At 68.3% G+C, this 24,917-nt stretch overlaps 3 protein-coding genes across 7 annotated transcripts; 2 read left to right on the forward strand and 1 right to left on the reverse strand.

Moving 5' to 3' along the window:
- Positions 1–5,218, forward strand: DNPEP (aspartyl aminopeptidase). The gene is made up of 15 exons (XM_087732245.1): positions 1–27; positions 153–240; positions 338–426; positions 506–619; positions 921–1,046; positions 1,186–1,316; positions 1,690–1,774; positions 2,256–2,363; positions 2,567–2,644; positions 2,999–3,082; positions 3,365–3,525; positions 3,680–3,719; positions 4,109–4,210; positions 4,564–4,731; positions 5,106–5,218. The coding sequence occupies exons 1-15, from the start codon at positions 22–24 to the stop codon at positions 5,154–5,156; spliced, it is 1,431 nt and encodes a 476-aa protein (XP_087588371.1). The 5' UTR covers positions 1–21; the 3' UTR covers positions 5,157–5,218.
- Positions 5,219–5,754: 536 nt separating this feature from the next.
- Positions 5,755–17,380, forward strand: PTPRN (protein tyrosine phosphatase receptor type N). 2 transcript variants are annotated; one of them, XM_087732408.1, is made up of 23 exons: positions 5,755–5,919; positions 7,506–7,556; positions 7,750–7,863; positions 8,103–8,208; positions 8,343–8,541; positions 8,725–9,049; positions 9,198–9,314; positions 9,443–9,528; positions 9,615–9,901; positions 10,358–10,444; positions 10,592–10,671; positions 10,910–10,974; positions 13,284–13,496; positions 13,625–13,825; positions 13,914–14,061; positions 14,223–14,296; positions 14,596–14,673; positions 14,807–14,926; positions 15,035–15,201; positions 16,253–16,306; positions 16,421–16,485; positions 16,589–16,662; positions 16,765–17,380. In XM_087732408.1, exons 1-23 carry the CDS (start codon positions 5,823–5,825, stop codon positions 16,834–16,836), a joined length of 2,880 nt encoding a protein of 959 aa, XP_087588534.1. In that variant the 5' UTR covers positions 5,755–5,822; the 3' UTR covers positions 16,837–17,380. The 2 variants fall into 2 exon arrangements, with proteins under 2 accessions (XP_087588534.1, XP_087588532.1); XM_087732406.1 differs by having other exon boundaries at positions 5,763–5,919; positions 9,443–9,483.
- A 190-nt stretch (positions 17,381–17,570) lies between these two features.
- On the reverse strand, positions 17,571–23,064 carry DNAJB2 (DnaJ heat shock protein family (Hsp40) member B2). 4 transcript variants are annotated; one of them, XM_087732411.1, is made up of 10 exons: positions 22,905–23,064; positions 21,964–22,053; positions 20,887–20,996; positions 20,393–20,446; positions 20,121–20,240; positions 19,850–19,939; positions 19,616–19,721; positions 19,416–19,486; positions 18,950–19,171; positions 17,571–17,984 (listed from the first exon to the last, which is right to left on the reverse strand). In XM_087732411.1, the coding sequence occupies exons 2-10, from the start codon at positions 22,026–22,028 to the stop codon at positions 17,974–17,976; spliced, it is 849 nt and encodes a 282-aa protein (XP_087588537.1). In that variant the 5' UTR covers positions 22,029–22,053; positions 22,905–23,064; the 3' UTR covers positions 17,571–17,973. The 4 variants fall into 4 exon arrangements, with proteins under 4 accessions (XP_087588537.1, XP_087588536.1, XP_087588538.1 ...); XM_087732410.1 differs by lacking the exon at positions 17,571–17,984 and having other exon boundaries at positions 17,991–19,171; positions 20,121–20,237; XM_087732412.1 differs by lacking the exon at positions 17,571–17,984 and having other exon boundaries at positions 17,991–19,171; positions 22,905–22,970.
- Positions 23,065–24,917: the final 1,853 nt, after the last annotated feature.

Consider the following 24,917-nt stretch of genomic DNA (forward strand, 5'->3'; position numbering starts at 1 on the left):
GGGCGGGCGGCGGCGGCGGCCATGCAGGTACCGGGCGGGCGCGGGGCGGGGGTCGGGCCCTGCCCGGGGCTGGGGGGTCCCCGGCCCCACGGCGGGTCCCGGCCCGGGGCGGGGGCGGTGTGGGCGCTGTCCGCTGACGGCGGTGCCCGCAGGCGGCGGCGCAGGGCTCGAAGCAGGCCGCGCAGGCGGCGGCGCAGGAGCTGGTGAAGTTCGTGAACCGGAGCCCGTCGCCCTACCACGGTGAGGAGCCGCCGGGCCCGCCCGGCCCGGCCCCCGCGTCTTCCCCTTCCCCTCCCCTCGGCGCGGCCCCCCGACGGCTCTTCTCTTCCCCCCGCAGTGGTGGCCGAGTGCCGCAGCCGGCTGCTGCAGGCCGGCTTCCAGGAGCTGAAGGAGACGGAGCACTGGGAGGTGCGGCCGGCGCAGAAGGTGGGCCCGGCCGGCGGCGGGGCGGCGGGGGGGGGCGGCCCTCCGCCCTCCTCCCTCACCCCGGCCCCTCTGCCCCCAGTACTTCGTCACCAGGAACTACTCTACCCTCATCGCCTTCGCCGTCGGCGGCCAGTTCCAGCCCGGGAATGGGTTCAGCCTGCTGGGGGCCCACACCGACAGCCCCTGCCTGCGGGTAAGGCCAGCCCGCCACCCTCCAGTTTCACTCCACAAGCAAAAACTGCCCCGACTCCCCCCGTGCCCCACAGCACCGTTGCTGGGTCCCTACACCTCCCAAATCTGCCCCCCAAATCTGTGCTGACCCCCTGCATCGCTGTGTTATCACCTCTGTGGCCCCTGTCGCACAGAGTGCCTCGCAGCAGCCTGCGCTGACAGGATCAGCCATGAGACTCTGGGCGTGCTCTGCCCGGTCCCCGCCAGTTGCCCGGTCCCTGGGGCTTTGCGGTGCCGGCAGTGACACCTCTGCTCTCGCCCAGGTGAAGCGGCGCTCGAAGCGGGGGCAGGTGGGCATGGTGCAGGTCGGCGTGGAGACCTACGGAGGGGGCATCTGGAACACCTGGTTCGACCGTGACCTCACCGTGGCTGGGAGGGTGATCATAAAGGTGAGCCTGATTCGGGACCGGCATGGTGGGCTAGCTGTGTGCCCCTGGCTCTGGATCCGTGACTCCCACCCAGAGCGGGGACCTACTGCAACCTCTCAGCCCTGTAGGCCTGGCTCCAGCGGTCCTCCTTGTTTTTCAGGACCCGGCCACGGGGCGCCTGGAGCAGCGCCTGGTACGTGTGGAACGGCCCGTCCTCCGCATTCCCCACCTGGCCATCCATCTGCAGCGTAGCATCAATGAGAACTTCGGGCCCAACACCGAGCACCACCTGTAAGGCCTGGCTCGGCCCTGACCCCTGGCCAGCCCTCAGGAGGGCTGGGACCCAGCTGGAGCGGGGCCCAGCCTCAGCTCTCTCCCTTTGGCAGCCACTCATCGCAGTGGGGAGGTCTGCAATGGCTTTTCTTAGCCCCATAGAGTCCTCCCAGGGGATGCTTCCAAGCCTGGGACTTGGGAAAGGACACTGGGGTGTCCTGAGGTGGCACAATAGATCTGTGCTTGAAATGTTGTGTGTCCTTTCTCCGTTCAGCATGGCAATTGCTCCCTGGAGGAGCAAGGCAGGCACGCAAGGAAGAGCTGGTTGTGTGTGACCCAAGCAGGAGAGGTGAGCAAAGCCCTGGGAGCTAATGGCACCGTCTCCCCACAGGGTTCCCATTCTGGCCACTGCTGTGCAGGAGGAGCTGGAAAAGGAGGTGCTCATGGAGGCTACCCCTTGCGATGCCGTAGCCCAGGTGAGCCAGGTGCCAAGGACTAGCAGGAGTGCTTGCTAGGACCTCACACTTGTCACCTGTGATTTCCAGTCCTCAGGGACCTGCCAGCAGGTTCCCCTTCCCCTTCTCCCCATGGACTGCTGGTAACCTTCCGCTCTGCCCCGGAGCTGTGTGCACAACACATCTGCTCAGCCATCTCTCTGTTCCCACCCTGGTCTGCAGCCATCGTATAGAAGGGCGTGCAGCCCCCGTAAAGCTCTTGCAGTCTCCCTGGGGAGGCAGGGTAGGGAGCGGGGATTGCACAGGGGGCAGAGAGCCCCTCGCTGCGCCCTGTGAATGGCCCTGCTGTCTTGTGTGAGGTGGGGGCTTGAACGCGGGATGTGTTAGTAGGAGGGAGGACCGTGCCAACTTGAGTGGGGTGTGGGACAGCTTTGCCGGGGGAACAGGGATTTTCCCCTGCCATCCGCTGCCTGCCCTGCCCGCAGCTCTGCTTTCTTCCCAGGCAGAGCGGCACAGCCCTGTCCTGCTTTCCCTGCTCTGCCCCCAGCTGGGGGTGAAACCAGAGCAGATTGTGGAGCTGGAACTATGCCTGGCGGATACGCAGCCAGCGGTGAGTAAGGCGGGAGCCTCCCTCTAGCTGCACACAGCCCGCAGGCTGGCACTGCACAGGTTTTACCCGGCACGCTTCCTCTGCCTGAGGTGGAGCAGAATGAGAGGAGGCAGGGTTGAGGGGACTGGAATGGGGACCCAGTAGCAGGTACTTTTTGGTGACCCAGAGCCTGTGCCCTGCTCCTCCTGGTTCTCTGCTTGCAGACGCTGGGTGGTGCCTTCGATGAGTTCATCTTCTCCCCACGCCTGGACAACCTGCACAGCTGCTACTGCGCCCTGCAGGTGAGCAGGAGGGGAAGAGGAGCCTGGAGGCCGCAGCGTGGCCCCTGTGCACCCTGGCTCAGCTTAGCGGGGCCGCGGGCTGGCCCCAGGCTCTGCAGGGAGGCGTGTTCCTGTGGGGTGGGTCTGGTTTGTTGGAGGATCTGGGGTTGGATGGGGGCTGCCCCTTTTGCTGGGTGCGTGGGGTTCCCAGCAGCTCCCAGGGGTGACTCCTGCTCTCGCTGGGCAATGCGTGTGCCCACAGCTCCTTTCCTTGGTGCTTCGGGCTCTCCTGGGAAAGTTCCTGCCGGCTCAGTGCTGAGCTTTCCCAGGTGGGGTGGCGCTCAAGCTGGTGTCCTTTCTCCTCTAACCCCGCAGGCCTTGATTGACTCATGCGCGGCGCCCTCCTCCCTCTCCCAGGAGCCCAACGTGCGTCTCATCGCGCTCTATGACAACGAGGAGGTGAGCGAGGGGCACAGCCGTGGGGTGGCTGGCACAGGGAGGGGCTTTATCTTCTTTGTTCTGCCCCAGCTGTGCCTAGCAGGAGAGAGATCCCAGGCCCCAGCGGGGCAAGGCGGGGGTTTGCTTACCCCCCCATGGAGCATGGCCCAGGCAGGGGTTGGGAAACACCGGCGTGGTTGGAAGCTGCTCTGCTGGCTTTGCGGAGCCCCCTGTCACTCAGCCGGCCCCTGGGGTGCCGGGGGGCTGTGCCGCGTGGGTGGTGCTGATGGTGGTCCTTGGCAGGTAGGGTCAGAGAGTGCACAGGGCGCAGAGTCCTTGCTGACGGAGCTGGTGCTGCGCCGGATCTCGGCATCGCCGCAAAACCTGACAGCCTTCGAGGAGGCTGTGGCCAAGTCCTACATGATCAGTGCTGATATGGCCCATGCTGTGCACCCTAACTATGTGTGAGTAGTCTGAGCAGTGCTGCAGGCCAGGGCAGCCTGCCCTGCCAGCTGCGGGGACGGATCCCTGTCATTCCCCAAGGAGTACAGACAGGACAGTCCTTGTTGCGGCAGAGAGGGAGGGCTGTAGCATGAAACTCCCGCTTCTCTTTTGCAGGGACAAGCATGAGGAGAATCATCGTCCGGCCTTCCACAAGGTGAGGGCAGCCCTCTGCTTTGGGCTGGGACGGGCGCTGTCCATCTGTCCTGCAGCCCTGTGAAACCCCCAGCTGCTCCCTGGGGCACAGTCCCGGGATGCACCTCAACAGCACTCACATGGGAGACGTTTGTCGCGCAGCACGGTTTGGCCATGCCACACGTCTGGTGTTCATGACTTGGGACCACAGCCTTGGCCCTGGAGCCCTTCCTGGCTCTGAGCCGGGGCTGTCCCCATGGCAGGGCTGTCCTCATCCCCACGGATCACCCAGGGAGGGGAGAATGACCTGGTGGGTTGGGGCGGGACGGCATTGCCTGGGCACGGGTGTTTCCAGAGCCACTGACTATCGCCGGTGCCAATTGCGGGCCCGCGGTGCCTTCCCTTGTGCAGGGCCCCGTCATCAAAGTGAACAGCAACCAGCGCTACGCCTCCACGGCTGTCACCGAAGCCGTCATCCGGGACATCGCCGCCCGTGTGGGTGTCCCTCTGCAGGTGAGCGGGGCTGGGTGAGCCCTCTCTGAACGTTACCAGCTTGTGCCGCGGCCCTGCCCGTGCCTTCAGGAGAGGGTGCCAGCCCCCCACCCTGCAGTTACCGTGCCTGTCCCCGCTGGGGTCTGTGCTGTGTGCTGCTCAGGGGCTCCAGCTCCGGGGCTGCCGCGGGGAGCAGGCTCGGGAACAGGAGGGGAGGGCCTGGCCTGAGCACATCCTGTCTCTGGGGCATTTTGCACCCTGGCTGGGGGACGGTGCTGCTTCCCCATCCCAGGTTGCCTCCCTTCGGGCCCGGGGGCCTATGTGGGAGGCCATGGGGTGGCGTGAGGAGCCGCTGAGGCCATGTCCCCATGCAGGAGTTCATGGTGCGCAACGACACGCCCTGCGGCACCACCATCGGCCCCATTCTGGCCTCCCGCCTGGGGCTGCGCGTGCTGGACATCGGCTGCCCGCAGCTGGCCATGCACTCCATCCGGGAGATGTGCTGCACCTCGGGGGTGCTCCAGAGCATCACCCTCTTCAAGGTGAGCCCCGTGTCCCCCGGCCTGCGCCAAAACCCCCTCCCCACTGCTCTACCTCCCTGCATCCCCACGTCCCCGTACAGCCCCTGCCTTGGGGCGGTGGGTACCCTCTGGGGCAGCGCCAGTGCCGGCTGCTTCCGGAGGTGCCCCCTCGCATCCCAGCCTTCCCTGGCGACTGCCATCCCCAAATGGTTCCTATGGCAACCAGCGCTAGCCTTGAGTCAGTGATGGGTTGCTATGGCAACGCGGTCCTGCTCTCTGCCAGTAGCTGCCTGCTATGACGCCGCGCGCGTAACCCGACAGGGAGCCGCCGCCTGTCCCCTCCCCCGCCCTGCGCTGCCCTGCCCGGCCCACCCTGATGGCCTGTCTCCTTCCAGGGCTTCTTCGAGCTCCTGCCGGCGGTCAGCAGCAGCCTGGTGGTCGACTGAGTGCGGCGGGGCGGGAGCGGCTGCGGGTTCAGCCCCGGGGCCATTAAAGCATCTCTTGTCTCGCCGGCGAGTGGTCCATGAGCGCGGGGGGTGGGGGTGAGGGGCCCGGGTCCCCAGGGCCGCCGGGGGGGCTGTGCCTGCCCTGCAGGGGCCAGGGCCGCGCTGCCGGGTCCTGCCGGGTCCTGCCGGCCCGAGCTGCCCCTGCTCCCGGGGCAGGGGGGTGCCGGGGCCGCCCGCTCCCCTCCCGCCCTCCCCGGGGCGGTGCCGCGGGGCGGGGGTGTGAGGGTGTGGCCCGGCGCTCGCCGCTCATTGGCCTCTGCGCAGGGGCGTGGCCCGGGCGGGAGCCAGTGGGGCCGCGGGGCTGGGAAGGGGCGGGTGGGGCGGTGGCACGCCCCCGGGGGGGCGTGGCTCGCCTCCAGGGAGGCCGCGATTGGCGCGGTGCACGGCCGTTTCCCCCCGGGCCGCGGAGTCATTGGCCTGGTTCGACAACAGGAGGGCGTGAACCTGAGGCGAGGGGAACGGAGTCCGCGTCTCTGATTGGCTGCAGCGCGAGGGGGCGTGGCGCCACCGGCGGCGGGCGGGGCGCGCGGCGCGGCGGGGCGCGGGTTGGCGGCGGCGGCGGGGGCGCGGCCGGCGGGTGCGCCATGCTGCGGCCGTGAGCGGAGCATGGGGCGGCGGCTGCTCCGGGCGCTCCTCTGCCTCCTCCTCCTGGCCGGCCGCGGGCTGCTGCGGGACGGCGGCGCCTCCGCTACTGCCGCGCACGGTGAGACCGGGGCCCCGGGCAGGGCGGCGCCCGGGGCGGGGCGGGGGGCTCCGCGCCCGGTGCTGTCACCGCTGGCGTGGATGCTGTCACGGCGGGCAGCGGCAGGCCTGGCCCCCGGCGGAGAGCGGGAAAGGGTAGCCCGGCACCGGTACCGGCACGGCGGGTGCGGCAGCGGGAGCGCCTCTCTCCTGGGGCTGGCCCCGGGGCACCCCGCCGGTCGGAGAGTTGCTGCCGCCCCCGGGGCCGGTGGGATGGGACCGGGAGCAGAGCGGTGCTCGCTCAGAGACCCTGCCCGGGGCAAAGCCGGTGCCCGGGGCTGCCGCGGGGATGGGGAGCCCGGGGCAGCGGCCCTGAGCGGCGGCTCCCTCCGGGACCCCGGCGCCCTTTAGCCGCCCCCCGCCGGTAAGCGCGGCCGGGCCCGGGACGCGGGGGCGGGCCGGTGCACCCGCTCTCCTCCAGCTCGGTCCGCGCGGCCCCCGCCCGGGGCTCCCGGGGTGCCGCTGCCGGTAGCAGGGCTGCAGCCCCCCCCCCCGCACGGCACGGCCCCGGCGGCCGCTGACTCACTACCGGGCGCCCGGGGCTGCTGCGTCCCTCGTCCTCCGGCGGGCCCGGCAGCGCCGGGACGGGTCCGGCCGCAGCGCGGGGAACCCCGCCGCCTCCCGGGAGCAGGCGGGGACGGTGCCGGAGCGGCTGCGGCCGAGCCCCAGCCCCGTCCCGCCCGGGGGAGCCTCCCGGGGCCGGTACCGCCGCCCCTCCCGGCGGAGCGGGGCGTCCCGGCGGGAGGCGGCTGCGCCGCTTCAGCACCGCGGACAGCGCCCGCCCGGCCCCGCCGGCCCGGCCCGGCCCCCCGCTCCCGCCGCCCCCCGGGGTCGCCCCTCGGCAGCGGCGCCCTGCGCCCCGCACCCGCCTTGACCCCGCCGCGGGGGGAGCCGACCCGCGGGTGCCCGCGTTTCGGGGACCCCCTTCCCCCCGCGGCGGGCTCGGCGGGCCCCTCCCTCCCCTCCCCCCGGTTGTTTTCTCGTTCCTTCCTCGCCATCCGGGGCTGAGTCATCGCCTGCTGCCGTCTCGCTGCTGACGGGCTTGGACCGAGGCGGGAGGGGGGGAGAGGAAGGGGGAAGCCGCCCCCTGACCAAGTGCTGCCCCCCGAAGGGGGTGGAGAGACACCCCCTCCCCCCCCGCTGCATGCGTGCTTTGGGGTCCCCGCGCGGGGAGAGGGGGTCTCTGGTGTCACCGGGCTGCGTCCCTGCCACATGGAGGAGGGCAACAGATGGGGTCTTGCAGGTCCGTGCCCCCTCGGCCTTCCCTTCCTAACTGCCGGCACCCCAAAAAAACTCCAGGGCTCCCCCCGCTCCCCAGAGGCAGGGGCAGGCTCTGCGCACAGCCCCCATCTTGGCTTTGGACGGGGGGAGGCTGGCACCGAGGCCCTGCCCTGGGCTACCAGCCTGTGCCCCCCCCATCACCACATTGCACCCCCGTGGCACTTTCCTGGAGAGTGGGGGGCCCCGAGCAGCTGGTGATGAGCAAACCCCGTTGGAGCCCCCCCCTTGGAGGCTGTGCTGACTGGCCTGTCTGTCTGTCTGTCCCAGGCTGCCTGTTTGACCGGAGGCTGTGCTCCCCCCAGGAGGTGTGCGTGCAGGGTAAGTGGCTAGAGGGGGTGCGGGGATCCCTTCTTCCTTCCCACGGGGGTGTGGAGGGCGCATGGCTGCCTTGCAGGGGAACTTGGGGTGCAGCGGGGGGGGGCACAGCAGGAGAAAGTTGGGGCTGTGCCCAGAGACCCTCCTCACCGTGGGGCGTTCATCCCTCCACCCCCCCGCCTCCCCTCTCTTGCAGATGGGCTGTTTGGGCAGTGCCAGGTGGGCTCCGTGCAGGACAGACCCTACTTCCAGGTCACCTCTCCCGTGCTCCAGCGCCTGCAGGATGTCTTGCGGCATCTCATGGCACAAGGTGAAGGGGGGAGCGTGGGGCGGGGGTGCCGGGCAGCATTGCCGAGTGCCACTAGGGCTGTCTGGGGTCCTGCTGGCCCCGGGGGCCTGGGTGAGCTGAGCAGAGGTCCAGCTGACTCTAGGAGGACTGGGGCCAAACTGAAGCCATGGGGCACGGTCAGGACACCAGGGTGGCCTCCCATGCGCTCTCCCCGTGGTCCCCAGGCCTGCTCTGTGTCTCACAGCCCCTTCCCGTGGCAGGGCTCTCGTGGCAGGACGGCATCACCCAGTATGTGATCTCGCAGGAGATGGAGCGCATCCCCCGCCTCCGCCCGCCGCCCTCGCTGGAGCCGGCGGCCAGGGACAGGTAGGGCAGTGCCAGCTGCCAGCCTGCGAGCAGAGCCTGGCAGGGCAGCGAGGGCTTCACCCCCCAAATGGGGTTTTGGGGAGGGGGTCTCCCCAGTACCCAGGTGAGTCACCCCAGCGGTGTTTGCCTCCGAGGTTCCTGCCCCTCCGTGGCTCCCCCCGGCGAGCCCCGCTCCCCGTGGACCCCGGCCTGCCGGCTGCTCAGCATCTGGGGCAGCCCCCGCCGCTGCTGCCCTCCCCGCTGCTGCAGCGGTACCTGGAGCACCTCCTGCTGTCTCCCCCTCCCCAGCTGGGCTACGAGGAGGCTCTGCTCAACCCCTACTCCTACCACAAGGTAAGAGATGGGGGGGAGCCCCCCCTCTCCCGGGTGGAAAGGTAGGGATGGGCAGGGGGCTGCGGCACTCCCAGCACCCTCCTTCTGCTGGTGCTGGGGTAACCCAGGCTTGGGGGTGCCCTGCCATGGGGCGGCAGGGGCCCTGTGGCGTTTGACCATGGTGGTTCTGTGTTTTGGTTGCAGTTCGGCTACCAGGACGGTGCTCACCAGCTCCCCGGCAGCTCAGCCAGGCAGAGCCCTGAGACCTCCTCGCTGCTGGGCCGGGTCCCTGCCCAGGCCCTTTTTGGGGCTGGCCCTGTGCCCTCCTATGGCGGGCAGCCAGGAACGGATGGGGGGCATCTCTTCCAGGACTTGGGCATGCTCTCCCTGCCCAGAGAGAAAGCCGGCCGCCCGGGCCCTGCTGGCACCAGGCTCCAGCACAGCTTACGGCTCCCCAGTGACTACAGGGATATGGAGGAGAGGGAGCAGCCAGTGCCCCTGGCTGCCCAGCTACCCCCTGCACAGACAGGTACCGTGTCCCCCAGCCAGGCACCGAGCCCTCATCCCCATCCTGTCCCCGCAGCCACATTCCTCGTGGCTCAGACTCTGCTGCGTCCCTGGCCTGTGGTCCCCATGTGGATGCAGGGTGTCCGACCTGATGCTGCATCCTCTTGCAGACGCTGCCCTGAAGAGACTGGCCTCCCTCCTGGCCAGCTACGGCCTGGGGCTGCCGGAGCTGAGCCCCCAGCAGCTAAGCAGCCTCTCCACCCTTCTCCAGCTGCTCCAGAGCTCTGGTGAGCGGGATGCAGGGATGGGGCAGGCAGAGACTGGCAGCGGCGGGTGCCAGCACGCCCTGTTTTGGGATAGGGGGTGTTGCCTCTCGGGGTGGGTGCCGCAGGACCTCTATCTCTGTCCTTCCCAGGTGTTGCTGGCCCTGAAGTGCCTACAGCGAAGAAGAAACGGGTGGGTTTGCAGCAGGGTGGTGCTGGAGGAGGTGCCACGCCGCAGGTGGGGGGTGTGTGTGTGCGTAGGAGGGGGCAGCCCCCCCCAGGGCTCTCCTCAGGGGTCCCAGCTCCTCCCTTTCCCTCCTCCAGGTGTCTGAGGGGGATATGCAGCACGGAGAGGAGCCAGTGCCCCCTTCCTCCACAGCCCCGCCCCCCAAAATCCCAGCCACCAGCTCCCCAGGGGACAGGCTGAGGGGCAGGGCAGCGTCCTCGCCAGCCCCCCGGGCAGAGCCGCAGCGGGGGCATAGCGGTGACACACTCAGCCCTGGGAAGCCGATCGCAGTGGAGAAGAAGAGCTACACAGAGGCGAAGGATGGTGGGGCACAGCGGGGCACACGGCCACCGGACGAGTACGGCTACATCGTCACGGACCAGAAGTGAGAGCCGGGGATCGGGCGAGGTGGGGTGTGTGCGGAGGGGCTGTATCCCCCCAGGCTAGCTGTCGCAGCTCCGTGTGCTTGGCTGAGCCTGTGTGGGTCTCCAGTGGGGTCAGCTCCCCATCCCCTTCCGCCCACAGCCCTTATCCCACCCCAAAGCCTTCCCCTCAGCCCACGCCGAGGCTGGAGCTCGCTGCTGCAGGACAGGAGGCTGGGACAGGCTCAGCCAAATGTTTGCACAACTGCCTCCACGCACACTCATGCACAAGGGGGGGGTCAGCTCACCTCCATCACCACACATCCCCATGCTCTGCCTTACCTCCTGCCCGCCCTGACAGCCCTCGCTCCACGTGTGGGACTCCCCACGCCTGCCTGTCGCCTTTCCCCAGCTGCGGGGAGCATGGGCTCTCCCCTTGCCTCCACTGCCCACCCCTCACCCTGCCGCTGTCCCCGCAGGCCCCTGGGGCTGGCCGCCGGCGTGCGGCTGCTGGAGCTGCTCGCCAAGCGCCTCCACCTCTCCACGGCCAGCTTCATCAACATCAGGTGAGGGGAGCTGGGCTGCGGGGTGCTGCTGTTGCAGCCCTGGCCACGCACGGCTGCCCCGAGCCGGGGGGCCAGGAGGAACCAGGCTGTGGTGGGGATGGGGTCTGCACTCCCCAGTCTCACGCTGTGTCCCCCCGTCCCCGGCAGCGTCGTGGGCCCCGCGCTCACCTTCCGCATCCGGCAGAACCCCCAGAACCTCTCGCTGGCGGACGTGGCCAGCCAGGCTGGTGAGTTGGGCTGGGCTCCCCCTGGCCGTGCCCCCCTTTCCTCCCTGAGTTGTGGGAGACCCCTTCCCAGGGGCCAGGAAGAAGAGGCTCCCACCATACATCCCAGTGCTACTGGCTGAACTGGGAAGCTGGTGTGGGGTGGGCAGGTGTCAGGGATATCCCTTGGCTCTGTCTCTGGGCAGGTGGTCTCTTGGGTGGAAGGGAAGCACCCCTCTAACCATCTCTTCTCCATCCACAGAGCACGTGAAGGCAGAGCTGGAGGCAGAGCTGGGCCTGAAGGTCGTGCAAACAGGAGTGGGAGAGGTAGGAGCAAGGCGTGCCCGGCCCTCGGGGCTGGGGCGGCCGGGGACAGGGCAGTGGGGTGCTGCCGCCAGGTACGAGCTGAGAAGTGTGCTGTGCCCCAGCCCTGGGGCGCAGGGGTCCTCGTGAGCAAGCCATCCCCAGGGGTCTGTGGGGCAGCTGGGGAGCAGAGGGCTCTGGGCAGTGTTCGGGCTGCTGTGTTGGAGACAGACTCAGGTTGTCTGGGATGGGCCGGAGCAGGACCGCTCCAGTGACCCCCTTCCACCTGGCAGCGAGATGCTGCCCGGCCACCTGCGCTCCCAGGGCACTCTGCTCTGTCTAAAACAAAAGCTCCGCAGGGTTTGAAGGCAATTTGGGAGGGTCTCCCGGAGGCTTTCCCCCCTCCATCCAAGACTGGGGGGCTGCAGGCTGCACCCCGCAGGACTCATCCTCACCCTTGCCTCCCTCCAGCCTGTGCACCCCATCCTGGCTGCGGCTTGGGTATCCCAGCACTGGGCTGTGCCCAGAGCACCCCAGAGACCATAGCTAGGCAGGCAAAATGCCATCATGCCCCCAGGGAGCAGCAAAGCAGCTGAAGGCAGGGATGGAGCAGGAGCCATCTGCTTGGAGAGGGGCTCCCTCTCCCTGTGCTCCTCCAGGGATCCCCAGGAACAGTCTCCTGGGAGGGGGGGGAGCCGGGGCTGGAGATGGGGGACCGAGCCTGGCTCACGTATCTGCAGCCTGGGGAGGGGAAGCGCAGGACATCCCCAACCCAGGGTCCCCGTTTCCCACCCTCCTGCCCTGTGGCCGTAGCTGTCGGCAGGGAGGAAGGAAGGGGGGACCTGGGAGGAGGACGCCATGGAGAAGGGGTGGCCTGGCCACTGAGGCAACCTGTCTCCATCAGCAACATGTGGAGCGTTGCTATGGCAATGCCTTTTGATGTGGCAAGTGGCAGGAGCTGGGAGAGATGGCAGAGATGACGGAGCTGGAGCTCAGAGGAGGCTGAAGCAGCTTTGCGAGCCCTCTTCTGCACAGACCTCCCTGGTCCAGACCAGCTTGTGCTTTTCCTTCACCCTCCCGCCCCGGGCTCTGAACCCAGTGGGACTGGTGCAAGATTTGGGGAAGGAGGGATGTAGAGAGGCAGGGGGACAGCAGGGCCAGGGCAGGCCTTGGGACAGAGGTCCCTTCTGTCCCCCCAGCCCTGCTGACACCTCCAGACCTTCTGACACCTCCAGGGGCTGTGGGGCTGCTCCTGCTTGGGTGTCCCGGGGAGCTGGTGAGGCTGGGGGGTAGGTGGCAGCAGGGACCCCTGGGGCGGGGGCATCCCCAGGCAATGATGATGACAACGTAGGTGGTGATGATGCAGTGTTCCCTCGGTAACCTCATCAGGCTCGTGGCCAATGGGAGGCCGTGGCAGTGAGGTAATGCTGGGCTCTGGCGCCTCATTGGGCACAGGGTGTTTCATGGTGGTGGTGGTAATGCCCCAGCATCCCTGTGCTGCCCCAGGACCTGGCTGTGGTGGGGCAGGCAGCATCCTGATCACCAGCAGCTCCGGGACAAGGTCTCATACAGCAAGGGCTCAGCGCCACCCCATTCCAGCGTGGGACTGGCATGGATTGGGCTGTCCCCCCCGCTACAGGGCAGGAGCCCTGGAGGCACTGCCTGCGAGGTGGCAGGGGTTGCTCTGTGTCCCAGCTGAGGAGAGCGATAGGGAGGACCTGTCCCCCAGCCCTCTGGCAGTGCTGGCACATCCACCCCCCATGTCCTGCCGTGGAGCGGTGGCCGCAGGGAACAGCCAGCCCCATTTGGGGAAGTCCCCTGGGAGCAGTGATTGCTGCCCTGGACCCAGCGCTGCAGTGGCCCATCCTTTGCCATTAACCCCTGAGGCTGAATCCAGCTCTCGTTGACCTCCAGCTGGGCAGGAGCCCATTGAACCCAAGGTCCACAGGGCCACTGCCTGCCCTGGAGGGGAAGCCTGGGCTGGGGCTGCCCCGGGGAGCAGCCTTGGGTGCTGGGAGCAGGGGAGCAGCAGGTCGCTGCTGCCTGGGCTTGGCCAGGCTCTGCCTCCTCCTGCAGCCCCAGGGACACCAGTGTGAGCAACACCCCTTGCAACACGCATGTGGGTGCACCGTGCCTCGCCCCAGTGACACCCAGCACCCCAGTGACACCAGTTCTGCCCCAGCTGAGGGTGCTGGGAGAATCAGCACAGCACTGAGTGTCCTTGCTCTGTTTTAGCCCCCAACAACCCCAAATGTGGTGCAGAATGGGCTGTCTGCCCCCCCAGCCCCATGCAGATACCTCCCCTGCTAACCCTTGCTCGGCTCTGCCCCCAGCGAAATGAGGCTGCTGCCTACTCACGCCCATCCCGCTTCGGGGACGGCTTCCACTCGGTGCTGCTGACCTTCATCGCGCTGGCCTGCGTGGCGGGCATCGCCATCGCGGCCGCTGCAGCCTTCTGCCTCCGGCGCCATGCCAAGCAGCGGGAGAAGGAGCGCCTGGCCTCCCTGGGGCCTGAGGGCGCTGCCGACACCACCTTCGAGTACCAGGTAAGACCCCACGGGATGCGGGACCCTGAGGGATGCGGCATTGCTGCGTCAGCATCACTCAGGGTGCACGGGGCTGCCCTACGGCAGTGCTGTGGCCAAGGAACAGGGCTTTTGCTGGGGTTCCCCAGGAGCTGTGCCGCCAGCACATGGCTGCCAAGTCTCTCTTTGGCCGTGCCGAGGCACCGGCGGAGACCTCGCGGGTCAGCAGCGTCTCGTCCCAGTTCAGCGACGCCCCGCAGCCCAGCCCCAGCTCCCACAGCAGCACGCCCTCCTGGTGCGAGGAGCCCGTCCAGTCCAACATGGACATCTCCACTGGCCACATGATCCTGGTGAGCCAGCCTGGTGGGGTGGCAGCCTCCTCCCCAGCCCCATCGTGTACCCCCGGCTGCCGGGCTGACCCCCGTCCCTCTGCCCCAGGCCTATATGGAGGACCACCTCCGCAACCGGGACCGGCTGGCCAAGGAGTGGCAGGCTCTCTGTGCCTACCAGGCTGAGCCCAGCATCTGCTCCATTGCCCAGAGCGAAGCCAACCTGAAGAAGAACCGCAACCCCGACTACGTGCCCTGTGAGCATCCCAGCTCCTCTGCCCCGGGGACCGGCTCCCAGGGCCATAACAGGAGGGTGGTGCGGGGCACGGGGATGCTTGGGGCCACAGCAGGCTGCAGCGTGGGTTTGCCCCCAGTTCCCCGAGGCGCTCACCACATCCCCTGGCCTCCGTTTCCCCAGATGACCATGTGCGGATCAAGCTGAAAGCCGAGAGCAACCCATCCCGCAGCGACTTCATCAACGCCAGTCCGATCGTGAGTGATCACCGGGGGCTCGTGCCCTGCCACTCAGCTCCATGATGTGCTCAGCCCAGGCAAGGCTCCCGCTCTGGGACGGAGCTGGACAGAGCTCGTGTCCCTGTGGGCTACGGATGGGAGCAACGCGCCTGCCCCATTGCTCAGACATGGTTAAAGTCCATTTCCCTCCTGGCCGCGGCACCTGAGGCTCCCTCCCCAACCTTCCCATCACCCCTGGAGTATCCCCCCTGCTCCTCCTGGTGTCACCGACCCCTGGCCGAAGAGCATGCAGTCTGACACCCCCTTTCCTGCTCCAGATCGAGCACGACCCGCGGATGCCAGCGTACATCGCCACGCAGGGGCCGCTGTCCCACACTATCGCTGACTTCTGGCAGGTGAGCGTCACCCGGCTGTGACAGCCCATTGGGGTCCCTCTGGGTGCTGCCCACCAAATGGGTCACAGCAGCTCAGCCACCCTCCTGCCTAGGCTGTCACCCAGCGGTGACAACTCCCATGCCTTGCCTGCAGATGGTGTGGGAGCACGGCTGCACTGTCATCGTCATGCTGAGCCCACTGGCCGAGGACAGCATCAAGCAGTGTGACCGCTACTGGCCTGACGAAGGCTCCTCTCTCTACCACATCTACGAGGCAAGTCTGGCCGGTAGCCCAGGGCTAGGAGCATCCTTCGGCCCCTGTTCCCTTGCGTGCAGCCCCCCTGCCCAGCGCTGACGCCCACCGGCTGCCTCTCTCGGGCAGGTGAACCTGGTGTCGGAGCACATCTGGTGCGAGGATTTCCTGGTGCGCAGCTTCTACCTGAAGAACGTGCAGTCGCAGGAGACCCGCACCCTGACGCAGTTCCACTTCCTCAGCTGGCCGGCCGAGGGCATCCCCGCCACCACCCGGCCCCTCCTTGACTTCCGCAGGTGAGTGCCCACCGGGTGCCATGCCAGCCCCCAGGGAGCCGGTGGTGGTCCACACCGCAGGGGACTGACAGGCGAGGACATCGCTGCCAGTGCGATGAGGGTCAGGGCCGTGGCATGGACCGGCTGGGGGGTCAGGGGGCTGCCATGCATGGGGAGAAGCAGAAGAACCGGGTTCTGGCCAGCTTGGAATGAGGCTCAGCAGAGCTTGGTGGGCAAGAAACCTCCAGCTGAGGTTGCTAGGGCTCTCCAGCCTTCATGGGAAGGGTGGGAAAGCGCTCTTGCCCAGAGCTGGCATAGGGGACAGCACCGCCTGGCACCCTCCCCAGCCATGAGTGCAAAGAAGAAACCCCCAGAGCCAGCCTTGAACAGCTGTGACCCATTGCTCCCTGTGCCGTACAGCCAGCGGTGGGTCCCCAGCTGGCCCGGGGAGAGGGCTGTGGGGCTGGGACCGCTCCCGGGAGGTTTGCAGGCAGTGCCTGCTGGGGTCTCGGGGGCCCCGGGTGGTGGTGGGCTCCTGGCGGGGGCTGGCCACGTAGGGTTTAGGGGGGTCCCCCAAGCACGTCGCCCTCCTCTCTGCCCCGCTCACGCTCTCTCTGTCTCTCTGTCTGTCTCTGTCTCTCTCTCGCAGCTGCCGGCGTCATTTTTGTGATTTGCAGCTAGTAATCTGGCTCCAGTTGCATAGTCACAAAAGTGATCGTTGGCAGCCGTGCCTGCTGCATGGAGCATGTCGGGAGCCCTGCCGGCGCCTGGCCCCCAGCTTCGCGCCCCACCGGACCAGAGCTGCTCCCCTGGGGGTCCTGCCACTGCTCCCCTCCCTGGGCTGGGCACCCGAGGAGCCGGGCTCCTCTCCCTGCCCCGGCCCCTTTCCACCCATGGTCCCCATCCCGTGCCCAGCATCGCTGGGGAGGCAGGAGGAACCATGCGCCGGACCCCCAGGGCCACATCATGGGGTGCCCGCTGCCCCCCCCCGCCTTGGCACAGCGAGGGGCACCTAGCGCAGCCTTGTCCCCACCATGGCAGGGCACTGACCTGCTCCCTCTTGTCCTTGCAGGAAGGTGAACAAGTGCTACCGGGGTCGCTCCTGCCCTATTATCGTGCACTGCAGGTACTGCCGGGGAGGGGGCGGGTAGGGGCTGGGGGTGGCTGCAAGGCTGGGACCTGCTGGCCAGGACCAGTCCCTGGAGCCCATCCCCCTGGTCCAAGCATCTGTGTCTTGCAGTGACGGTGCAGGCAGGACCGGGACGTACATCCTCGTCGACATGGTCCTGAACCGAATGGCCAAAGGTAGGTGTAGGGCAGCACCACTTCTGCCCTGTCCGGAGGGTGTGGGGCCCTGTGCTCGGCCCGTGGACCCCCCTCCTAGCACCCTTCTCCCCCTCTGCCCCAGGGGTGAAGGAGATAGACATAGCTGCTACGCTGGAGCACATCCGAGACCAGCGGCCTGGCATGGTGCAGACCAAGGTACCCCCCCCCCAAACTGGGGATCCCCTCCCTCCCTGAGCACACACAGCCCCTAGGGCCAGGCTGGCAGGGACCCTCATACCCCCTCCTCTGCTCCCCCAGGACCAGTTTGAGTTCGCACTGACGGCTGTGGCCGAGGAAGTGAACGCCATCCTGAAGGCGCTGCCGCAGTGATGGCGAGGAGCCCTCCCCTCTCGTCTTCCCCCATGCCCCCCTGGCTTCGCACGCTCTCCTCGCCCTGCCCATGGGACTGCTCTCCCTGTAAAATGCTGTCTGTGCTGCTGGCTCTGTTTCTGCCCCCCACAGCCCCCCCTGCCCCTCTCCCCAGGGACACGGGGCTCAGCCCCTCTGTGTGCAGGGCACGGAACCCCATCGCACCCCTTGCCACCGCAGCAGGGACGGGGCTCGTGTCCCCTGCGGAGGAGGGGACCAGGTGATGCTGCTGGGAGGTGGCTGTGGGCCCCCCCCAGCCGCTCTCCTGCACCCCAACCTGGCGGTCCTGTGTCAGCTCCCTCCCTGTGCCCGGGTGGGGGGCAGGAATGGGCAGGGGTCCCCCACGGTTGGGGGGAGCACTGGGGGCAGGGGGGCCTGGCCCAGCCCCAGGTCCCCTCTGTGTGCTCCCCCACCTCGTCACTTGAGCAGAAGAGAAATTTCTAGAGAAATATAATTTTGTATCTTGATGTGAATAAAGTTCTCGTGTCGCGTTCGTGCAGCTGCAGCCAGGCCTGGCCTCTGACTGTGTGTGTATGGGGGGGCACAGGGAGTCCCCATCCCGTCCTCGCAGAAGCACAGCCTGCACCCCACAACCGCCAGGCAAATGCAGCTGGGACTGAACCCCCCCTGCCCTGCAGGCAAGGATGGGGGGGATCCTGCAGCCCTCAGCCCAGAGACACCCCGCAGGCAGCAGCTACTGCAAACAGGTTTATTGACGGCTGTCAGCAGAAGGGGGTCAGGGAGGGGGGGCTGCAGCAAGGAGGGGGACAGAGCCCAGCCCCGCTGGCTGAGCCCAGCCATGCTGCCCCTTGCTGCCTGCCGCCAGCACCCCCCAGCAGCCTAATCTACAGCACCCCCCCTCCCCTCCAGCCCCCCATCACCACCCTCCCCACCACCTCGTGGGGCATCTTCCCCCCCGGCCCCAGGCATTGCTCTGCCATAAGCCCCGCCGTGCCCCCCCCCCACCGCGTCCCACGGAGCCAGAGGGTGCTGGGGGAAGGGGGTGGCAGGGGGTGGCCGTGCAGGGACAAAGCGGAGTCCTGGCTGGGAGAGCCTCCGTGGGCGAGCGGGCGTGCGCGGTCCCCGGGTGCAGCAGCCTCAGAACACACCTGGGGAGACAAGCGGAGGGGGGGGACACAACAGCACCCGTGAAACCCTCCTTGGCCCAGGGCTGGGGAGGGGCAGGGAGGGAGGGAGGAAGGTCCCAGGAGGAGGAGGAAGAGAGCCAAGGCAGGATCATGGGCAATAGCGAGGGTGGGAACAACTGTTAGCATCACTGAGGGTCGCTGCTGCTGCGGGAAGCAGGGAGGGACAGTGCCCTGCAGGGTGTGCAAGGCGTAGGGGAGGGGGTGACCAGGCAGGGTCTGTGATGGGGGGGGACAGAGGAGGAGGGGGTACAGGCAGGAGCGACAGCATCCAGAGGGGACAGACAGACACAAGGCACCAAGCAGAGCCCACATGCGCACCCCTCCTTGCGAGGAGGGAGAGCCCAACCCAGTACTCCCCAGCCTGGGCAGGGGCAGGCAGCAGCCAGGGAGGCACCGGCTGCAGCCCCTGCCCCTCTGCAGGGCAGGCAGGGAGAGAGGAGCAGGCAGAGCCGGGGCACGCCTGCCCAGGGGCACCCCGCGCTTCCAGAAGCCAGGGCAGGCAGCTGCCCCTCTTCCCGGGACCCCACCAAGGGCCCCTCTTCCAGCCACGACCCCCAACTCTGGCAGCCCCCCCACCCCGGGGTGCCACTAGCTGCCCACCCGCCTGAGCAGCAGCAAGGAGGCAGGGCAGGAGAGACCCCCTCCCTTGCTGGGGGAGGCAGGAGCCGAGCCCCAGGCAGCGAGTCCCCACCCCCCCTTTCCTCTCCCTGCCCCACGGCAGGGGGCACAACCCCAGCCCCACTCTCAGAGCAGGGGGCAGTGCCACTGCTTCGCTTTGGGGGCAGGTTCATGCCCCGCTGTGGCAGGGCTGCTGGCCCCTGGCGGCTCCCGCTCCGGCCCCCCCCGGGGACCGCGGGCTCTACGGGCAGAGGACGGGGTGCCGGGGCTGCCCCCCGGTGCCGGCAGGGTGCCGGGGCCGTGCCCACCTGCTCGGTGGTGCCCCGCGGCCTCCATCTCGGAGAGGCTGTAGGCCATGGCCAGCTGCAAGTCCTCGTCCTCATCCTCGCTATCTGTGTAGAGGCAGACGGGCGAGGAGCTCGGGGGCCGCTGTGGGGCGGGCGGTGGGGGCGAGGGAGGCCGCGGGCTGGGGAAGGCTTGTTGCTCCCGCCGGCTCAGCTCCAGCCCCAGCGCCATGTCGTCAGGGACGCCTGTGGGGACAGGGGCAGGGGACAGGGGTCACATCCACTCCAGCTCCCAGCACCTCCTGCCTACCCCACCAAACCTCCGCGTCACAGCCCCAGACCGGGGCCCAGCAGGGCTCAGCCCAAAACCAAGCCCGGATTCGGCACCTCCCGGCCACCCCACAGGAGGAGAGGGGTCCCCAACGGGAAAGGGGGCTGGGAGATGGCAGCGCCAGACCCCAACAAGTTGGTCTGCAGTGCCGCTTCTCACCATCGATGTGGATCGACTTCAGCTCCCCGTCCTCCTCCACTTCCACCCGCTCCCGCCCGTTTTCAATAATCCTGCAGACAGACAGACAGACAGACGGTCAAGGGCCAGGCAGCGAGAGCATGGCAGTGTCAAGCTGCAGGGTCCGAGGCCCACTGATGAGGGGGGTCCGCAGGGTCGAGGTGGGCTGGCACTGCCCTCACCGCTTGGTGGTGATGCGCCTGCCGTTAACGAAGGTGGTGGAGGTGGAGACGGAGCGGAAGCCCAGCCCTGCGTCAGCGCCGGAGCTGAAGGACGAGGCGAAGAAATCTGGAGAAGGGAGCGACAAGGTCGGTGCCGGGGTGGGGGGCAGGAGGAAGGCAGGGGACGGACCCTGCACAGGGGGACGCCGTGTCCCAGGACTCCTCTGCAGGGTAGGGGCCAGCAGCGTCTCCTACCTGAGGATCCTGGGAAGGGGGAAAAGAAGTGGCCTCCCCCGTGGTGCCGTGGACCAGGTCCTCGCAGCTCAGAGAAGGGCAGCATGTCATCTGGAAGGCAGGGACCCCCTCGTCAGCATCGCCCCTGCGGCTTGGTGAGCCAGAAGCAGGGCACTGCCACGGGGACCCACCCCTGGACCAGTCACACACCCCCTCCCTGAGCCCAGCAGCTGCCCCGGGGCCAGAGAGGTGCCCTAGAGCCGGCCTTCGGCCGCCCCCACCCCGCACGCACCAAAGAAGTCGGCGAAGGGGTCTCGCCCGCCGAAGAACTCCCGGAAGACGTCGTGAGCACTGCGGAAGGTGAAGGTGAATTCGGGGGCCCCGGCATCGGCCCTGGAGCCCCCCGCTCCTGCTGGAGGGAAGAGGCTCAGAGTTAAGTGGAGTCCCAGGTGGGAACCCCCCAAAGGGCAGGGAGCCCCAGCGGGTGCAGACCCACACCGAGCCTTCAGATGGGGCCGTATCCAGGGCTGCACTAACCCCCCGTGGCCCCGCTTGCCCACTCACCTGCCCCCATGAGTCCGTCCTTGCCGTAACAGTCGTAGACATCGCGCTTCTGCTCTGGAAGAAGAGAGGGGGCTGCGGGGAAGCCGGCTGCCAGGCACGGGGCCAGGAGCGGCGGCACGGGCAGGAGCACTGACGCTTCCCCCAGCCAAGGGAGGTGCAGAACAGCAAGAGGAGGGGGGCAGCACGAGCCCCCACCACACCAGCACCACTCCCAAACCCAAGTTGGGGCATTGGATGAGGATGCGCAAGCCTCAGCCGCGCTGGGGAGACCTCATCCCGGAGGCCAGCACCCCAGCATCTTTCCCAAGAGCCATTTCAGGGGATGCCTGGGGAGGTAATCAAACCCCACAAGCTGGGTGGTAAAGCTGGAGGGCCCTACTACCTCCCGGGGACGTCCAGGGACACCACCTGGGTGAGCCCAGCAGCAGGACATCCCAGGGTGAGCACCCCCAAGGGCTGGGGGGGACACAGGAGACAGCACCATGGCCTCTTACTGTCTGACAGCACTTCATACGCCTCGGCGATCTCCTTGAACCTCTGCTCAGCATATTCCTTGTTGTCTGGGTTTTTATCCGGGTGCCATTTCAGCGCAGCCTTCCTGTACCTGCGCAGACGGGCAGTGATGGGCACACAGCAGCCCTTGGGTAGCGGGGACTCTCGCGCCAGCAACCCCCCTCTGAGCGCACGCCTCCGACCCCGCGGGCAGAGGCACCCCAAGCCCGCTTCACCCAGTGCCCCACAGCCTCAGGCATCAAGCGGGAGCTTCCTGGACTGGTTCACCTCCCGAGCAAATATTTGCAGCGTGACCCCAGCCTGTGTCTGCCCCAGCAGCTCTGGACAATGCTCACAGGTTTGCTCCGGAGCCTTTCTGGGCTCCACCGTAGGTGTGCATGGACAGGGGTCGCTGGGGGGCTCCTGGGGCCAGGTGAGCACAAGCAGCCCTTTCCTCCCACCCACAGCTAGCTGGGGTTACCCAGGCTGCCCAGCTTCTCTCAACCATTCTTAGGAACCTCCGTCCCCGCAGGCAAGCCACCAGTCCGCACCTACTCCCCCCAGGTGATGCCTCTCCCCAGCAAGAGCAGCAAGACCTGGGCAGGGTGCCAGGCAGGAGGCTCCGTCCGCCCCCGTGACTCCCCTGCGGTGCCCGGGGCGCAGCACAGGACCTGCCAGTGGGGCCCGGTCCCCGTGCCGGGGGACACGCTGCTCCTCGCCCCACGAGCTCCAGCCCCCTGACCCTGACGCCAGCAGAGCCCTCGTGCCCCAGCCCTCTGCCATCCCTGCACCCTCGGGCAGGGAGAGGGGACGCCTGCAAACACCCAGGGGACCACCTCCCGCCTCTGTCCCCAGCGCCAGGTTGAGAGTGGGGACAAAGGGACTAAACCCCACCAAGGGATGCCTTTGTGCGGCAGTGAAGCCCGGCCCCGCTCTGGCCTCCGCACAAAGGAAACAAAGGCTGGATTGTCACCTCTGGAGCTGGGCCCTGTCCCCACCGGCCCACAGGGAGCCCCCGCCTCGCTGGCGCCGGGGACAGGGGGGTGGCTCGGTGGCCTGCCAGCCTGCCACCCACTTACGCCTTCTTGATGTCCTCGGCGGTGGCATTGCGGCTCACCCCCAGCGCTTCGTAGTAGTCCACCATGACGTGTGACTGTCCCGCAGGGTCACTGCGGAGGGGGAAAGACAACGTCAGGGGGTCTGCAGGCACAGCCTGGCAGTACCAGGTGTGAGAGAGCCGAGCAGGCTGCCCTGCCCTCCCAGGCACCCCGGCCGCCCCACGGGTCCCCCCGAGAGCGGCTCAATAGCAACCCCACGCAGGGCTCCCCAGCACCCTGCCTTGCACCTCGGCCACCTGGATGCACGCACAGCCCCAGCCGGGGACCCCTTGCTGCTGCCGCGCCACCGCCCCCCCTGCATCCCCCCAACTTGCCAAGGGGAGGGGGCTCCTCGCTGCCGGCCCCGCTGGCTCCCCTCCCGTCCCCCCCGGAGGGCTCTGTCCCGGGGCAGGGCGGCGGGGGGAGGCGGCAGGAGCGGCCCGCTAAGGTGCTTAGCGCCTGGAGCCGATTAAGGGCTCAGCGGGGACCCTCCCCGGGCACCCCGGGGCACTCCAACCAGCCGACCCGCTCCGGATCGGGGACGGGAGGGGGATGCCTCCCCCGCAGCCGCCGGGGTACCGACCCCTCTCCCCGGTACTCGCCCCCCGCCCGGGCGCATCAGCTGACGGGGAGGGCGGCACCGGCAGCGCGGCGGGGCGGTGCCGCCGGGGCCCGCCCTCCGCCGCCCCGGTTGTAAACACGGCGCTCCCGGGGCTGCCCGGCCCGGTAACTGCTGGAAGTTTCCGTGACCCCCCCCCCCGCAACCTCTCCTCGCCGCCACCGGCGGGCAGCCCTGGGCTGCGGCCAGTTGGCCGCAGCCCAGGGCTGCCCGCCGGCGGCGGCGGCAGCCCGGGAAGAGACCGCACCGGCCCGGCCCCGCTCCCCCCGCCTGCCACCCCCCTCCTCCCCGATCCGACGCCCACCTGAGTGCCGCAGCCGAGCCCTCCCCGCCCGCCCCGGGCCGCCCGCGGCCGGCGTCGCTTTTTCCCCCCCCCCGGCCCGGGCCACCGCGGGGCCTTGGTGGGCGGGTTCCGCTGCACGACGAACGGCGGCTGCAGCCAATCGCGGCGTCGCCGCCTCGTGACGTCACGCGCTCGTCTTTCCAGCGGGTGAGGTCATAAGGAGGCGTGTTTGAACACGGGGTTTGGCGGGCAGCTGGGACCCAGAGCCTCGCTCCGGCGCTCCCCGGGGTAGCACCGGCAAGGGGGGGGAGGGACGACACTGGCCTCGCCCGCTGCGAGCACACCGGGGCACGGCCACCGCTCCGGGGTGGCCACCGGGCGCCGCTTGCCGCTGGCCTCCTGCCGAGTCAGCTGCCCGGCGGAAAGGCCAGCGGGAGGGGACAGCGGGAGGGGACAGCCGGGGTGACTCAGCGCTTTGCCCAGGCCGTCCCGCCGCGGGGGGGCACGGCCAGGACGGGGTGCAGCCTGCCAGGCTGGCGGGCACGGCTCCCTGCCAGCAGCCTGGGCTGCCTGGCACCGCTATGGCCGAGCATCGCCAGCCCTGCGCCCTCCGGGTGATGGTGGGGTGAGGGGCCCCGAGCAGCACCGGGGTGCCCAAGCATTGGGGCTCGGGGGATGGCTTTGATGTGGACTTTTCGTGGCCCCTTGCCTGGGCAGCCCCCGTAAAGGGGCTGCTCGCCCATCCTCGGAGTCATGGGCAGACTCAAGGCCACTCGCCTGCATCCATGAACCTGTCCTGGCCATGGAGATCGTGCTATTCTAGTCCCTCTTGCTGTCTGGATGGGAGAAGGAGGGAGCCTGGTCTCTCTGCAGGGCCAGAGCCTTTTGGACCCTCTGCCACCCCTGCATTGCAGCTGGGATACCTTCCTCACCTCCTGTAAATCCCGCTGCCACCCCTGCATTGCAGCTGGGATACCTTCCTCACCTCCTGTAAATCCCAAGCTGGGAAGCCTGGCAAACTTTCCCAGTGCTGCTTTACCAGGCAGGCTGGGGAGACGTGGGTGTTGAGACAGGCCATTCCCAGCACTTCTCGGGGACCGGTTTCAGGACAGTCGTTCCCGTGGGATGAGCAGCGGGCCTGGGTGCGCACTGGGACAGGTGAAATGCCAAGGGCATCTCCTGTGCCAAGGGCATCTCATTTCCAAGGGATGAGAGGCCCGTCCCCTGCCGTCAGATAGCACTTGATGATTTCCTCCAGTGACTGCTTGGAGTATTCCCTGTTGGTTTTTTGTTTTTGTTTTTTTTTTTTCCTGGATGCCGTTGTGGCGCTGCCTTCCTGTACCTGCCTGCCCAGGAGCAGGGAGCGGGCTCCCTGGGGTGGCTGTCCCCAGCCAGGGTGCCCTTGCTGGCTGCCAGGGGCTCTGATTTTGGCCCTCTGCCCAGCAACGGGTGCAGGGCTGGCCGGGGCCGGGCTGGCCCGGGCACTAGATGGAGCCACAGGCTGCCTCACAGGGACCCCATCCTGCTGGCTGGGAAGCTGGGGAGATGCCACCAGGACCTAGCCATGTCTTGACACCTTGCTTTCCTTTCCCTGGCTTTTGCAGCTGATGTGGGGACGAGGAGGCCCCGGAGCTGCCAGGTCTCAGCCCGCTCTGTGCCCACCAGACGGGGATACCTCCGTGCTGGGGAAAGGAGAGGAACCCGCATGATGGCTGGGACTCTGGAGCCAGGGGAACGCGTCGCTGCTGCCGTCGTGGCACGTGTGTCCCTCGCCCATGAGACCAGGATATGCAGTGAGAAGGACTTACACCTCCCTGATGTCCTTAGGGGAGGCCGTGCAGAGTTGGGCAATAGGCCACCGCCACGGCGTTGGTAGGAGAGAGGATGCTGTGCCAACCGCACCTCGCCCCAGAGCTGCCACAATCGCCCCCCTACTCAAATGAGCAAAGCTGGCCACCCTGCGGCAGCAGCAGAGCGGCAGCCCATCGCCCGCTGCTGCCTCACGCAGCGCACACCTTCAGCCACAGCACCCTG

This window comes from Nipponia nippon, unplaced genomic scaffold (genome assembly GCF_047370975.1).
Source record: "Nipponia nippon isolate SJK-2023a ecotype South Korea unplaced genomic scaffold, ASM4737097v1 scaffold_5, whole genome shotgun sequence".
Lineage (NCBI taxonomy): Eukaryota > Metazoa > Chordata > Aves > Pelecaniformes > Threskiornithidae > Nipponia > Nipponia nippon.

Bases quoted from the DNA above. Each gene is read 5' to 3' on its own strand.
- DNPEP (XM_087732245.1), top strand. The intron at 241-337 runs GTGAGGAGCCGC...TTCCCCCCGCAG, and splicing joins GAGCCCGTCGCCCTACCACG to TGGTGGCCGAGTGCCGCAGC. The intron at 4,732-5,105 runs GTGAGCCCCGTG...GTCTCCTTCCAG, and splicing joins AGAGCATCACCCTCTTCAAG to GGCTTCTTCGAGCTCCTGCC.
- PTPRN (XM_087732408.1), top strand. From the start codon at position 5,823: ATGGGGCGGCGGCTGCTCCGGGCGCTCCTCTGCCTCCTCCTCCTGGCC. The intron at 5,920-7,505 runs GTGAGACCGGGG...TGTCTGTCCCAG, and splicing joins CTCCGCTACTGCCGCGCACG to GCTGCCTGTTTGACCGGAGG. The intron at 10,445-10,591 runs GTGAGGGGAGCT...CGTCCCCGGCAG, and splicing joins GCCAGCTTCATCAACATCAG to CGTCGTGGGCCCCGCGCTCA.
- DNAJB2 (XM_087732412.1), bottom strand. From the start codon at position 22,028: ATGGTGGACTACTACGAAGCGCTGGGGGTGAGCCGCAATGCCACCGCC. The intron at 20,241-20,392 runs GTGAGTGGGCAA...TCTTCCCTCCAG, and splicing joins GGACGGACTCATGGGGGCAG to CAGGAGCGGGGGGCTCCAGG. The intron at 19,940-20,120 runs GTGCGTGCGGGG...CCTGCCTTCCAG, and splicing joins CCCCTTCGCCGACTTCTTTG to ATGACATGCTGCCCTTCTCT.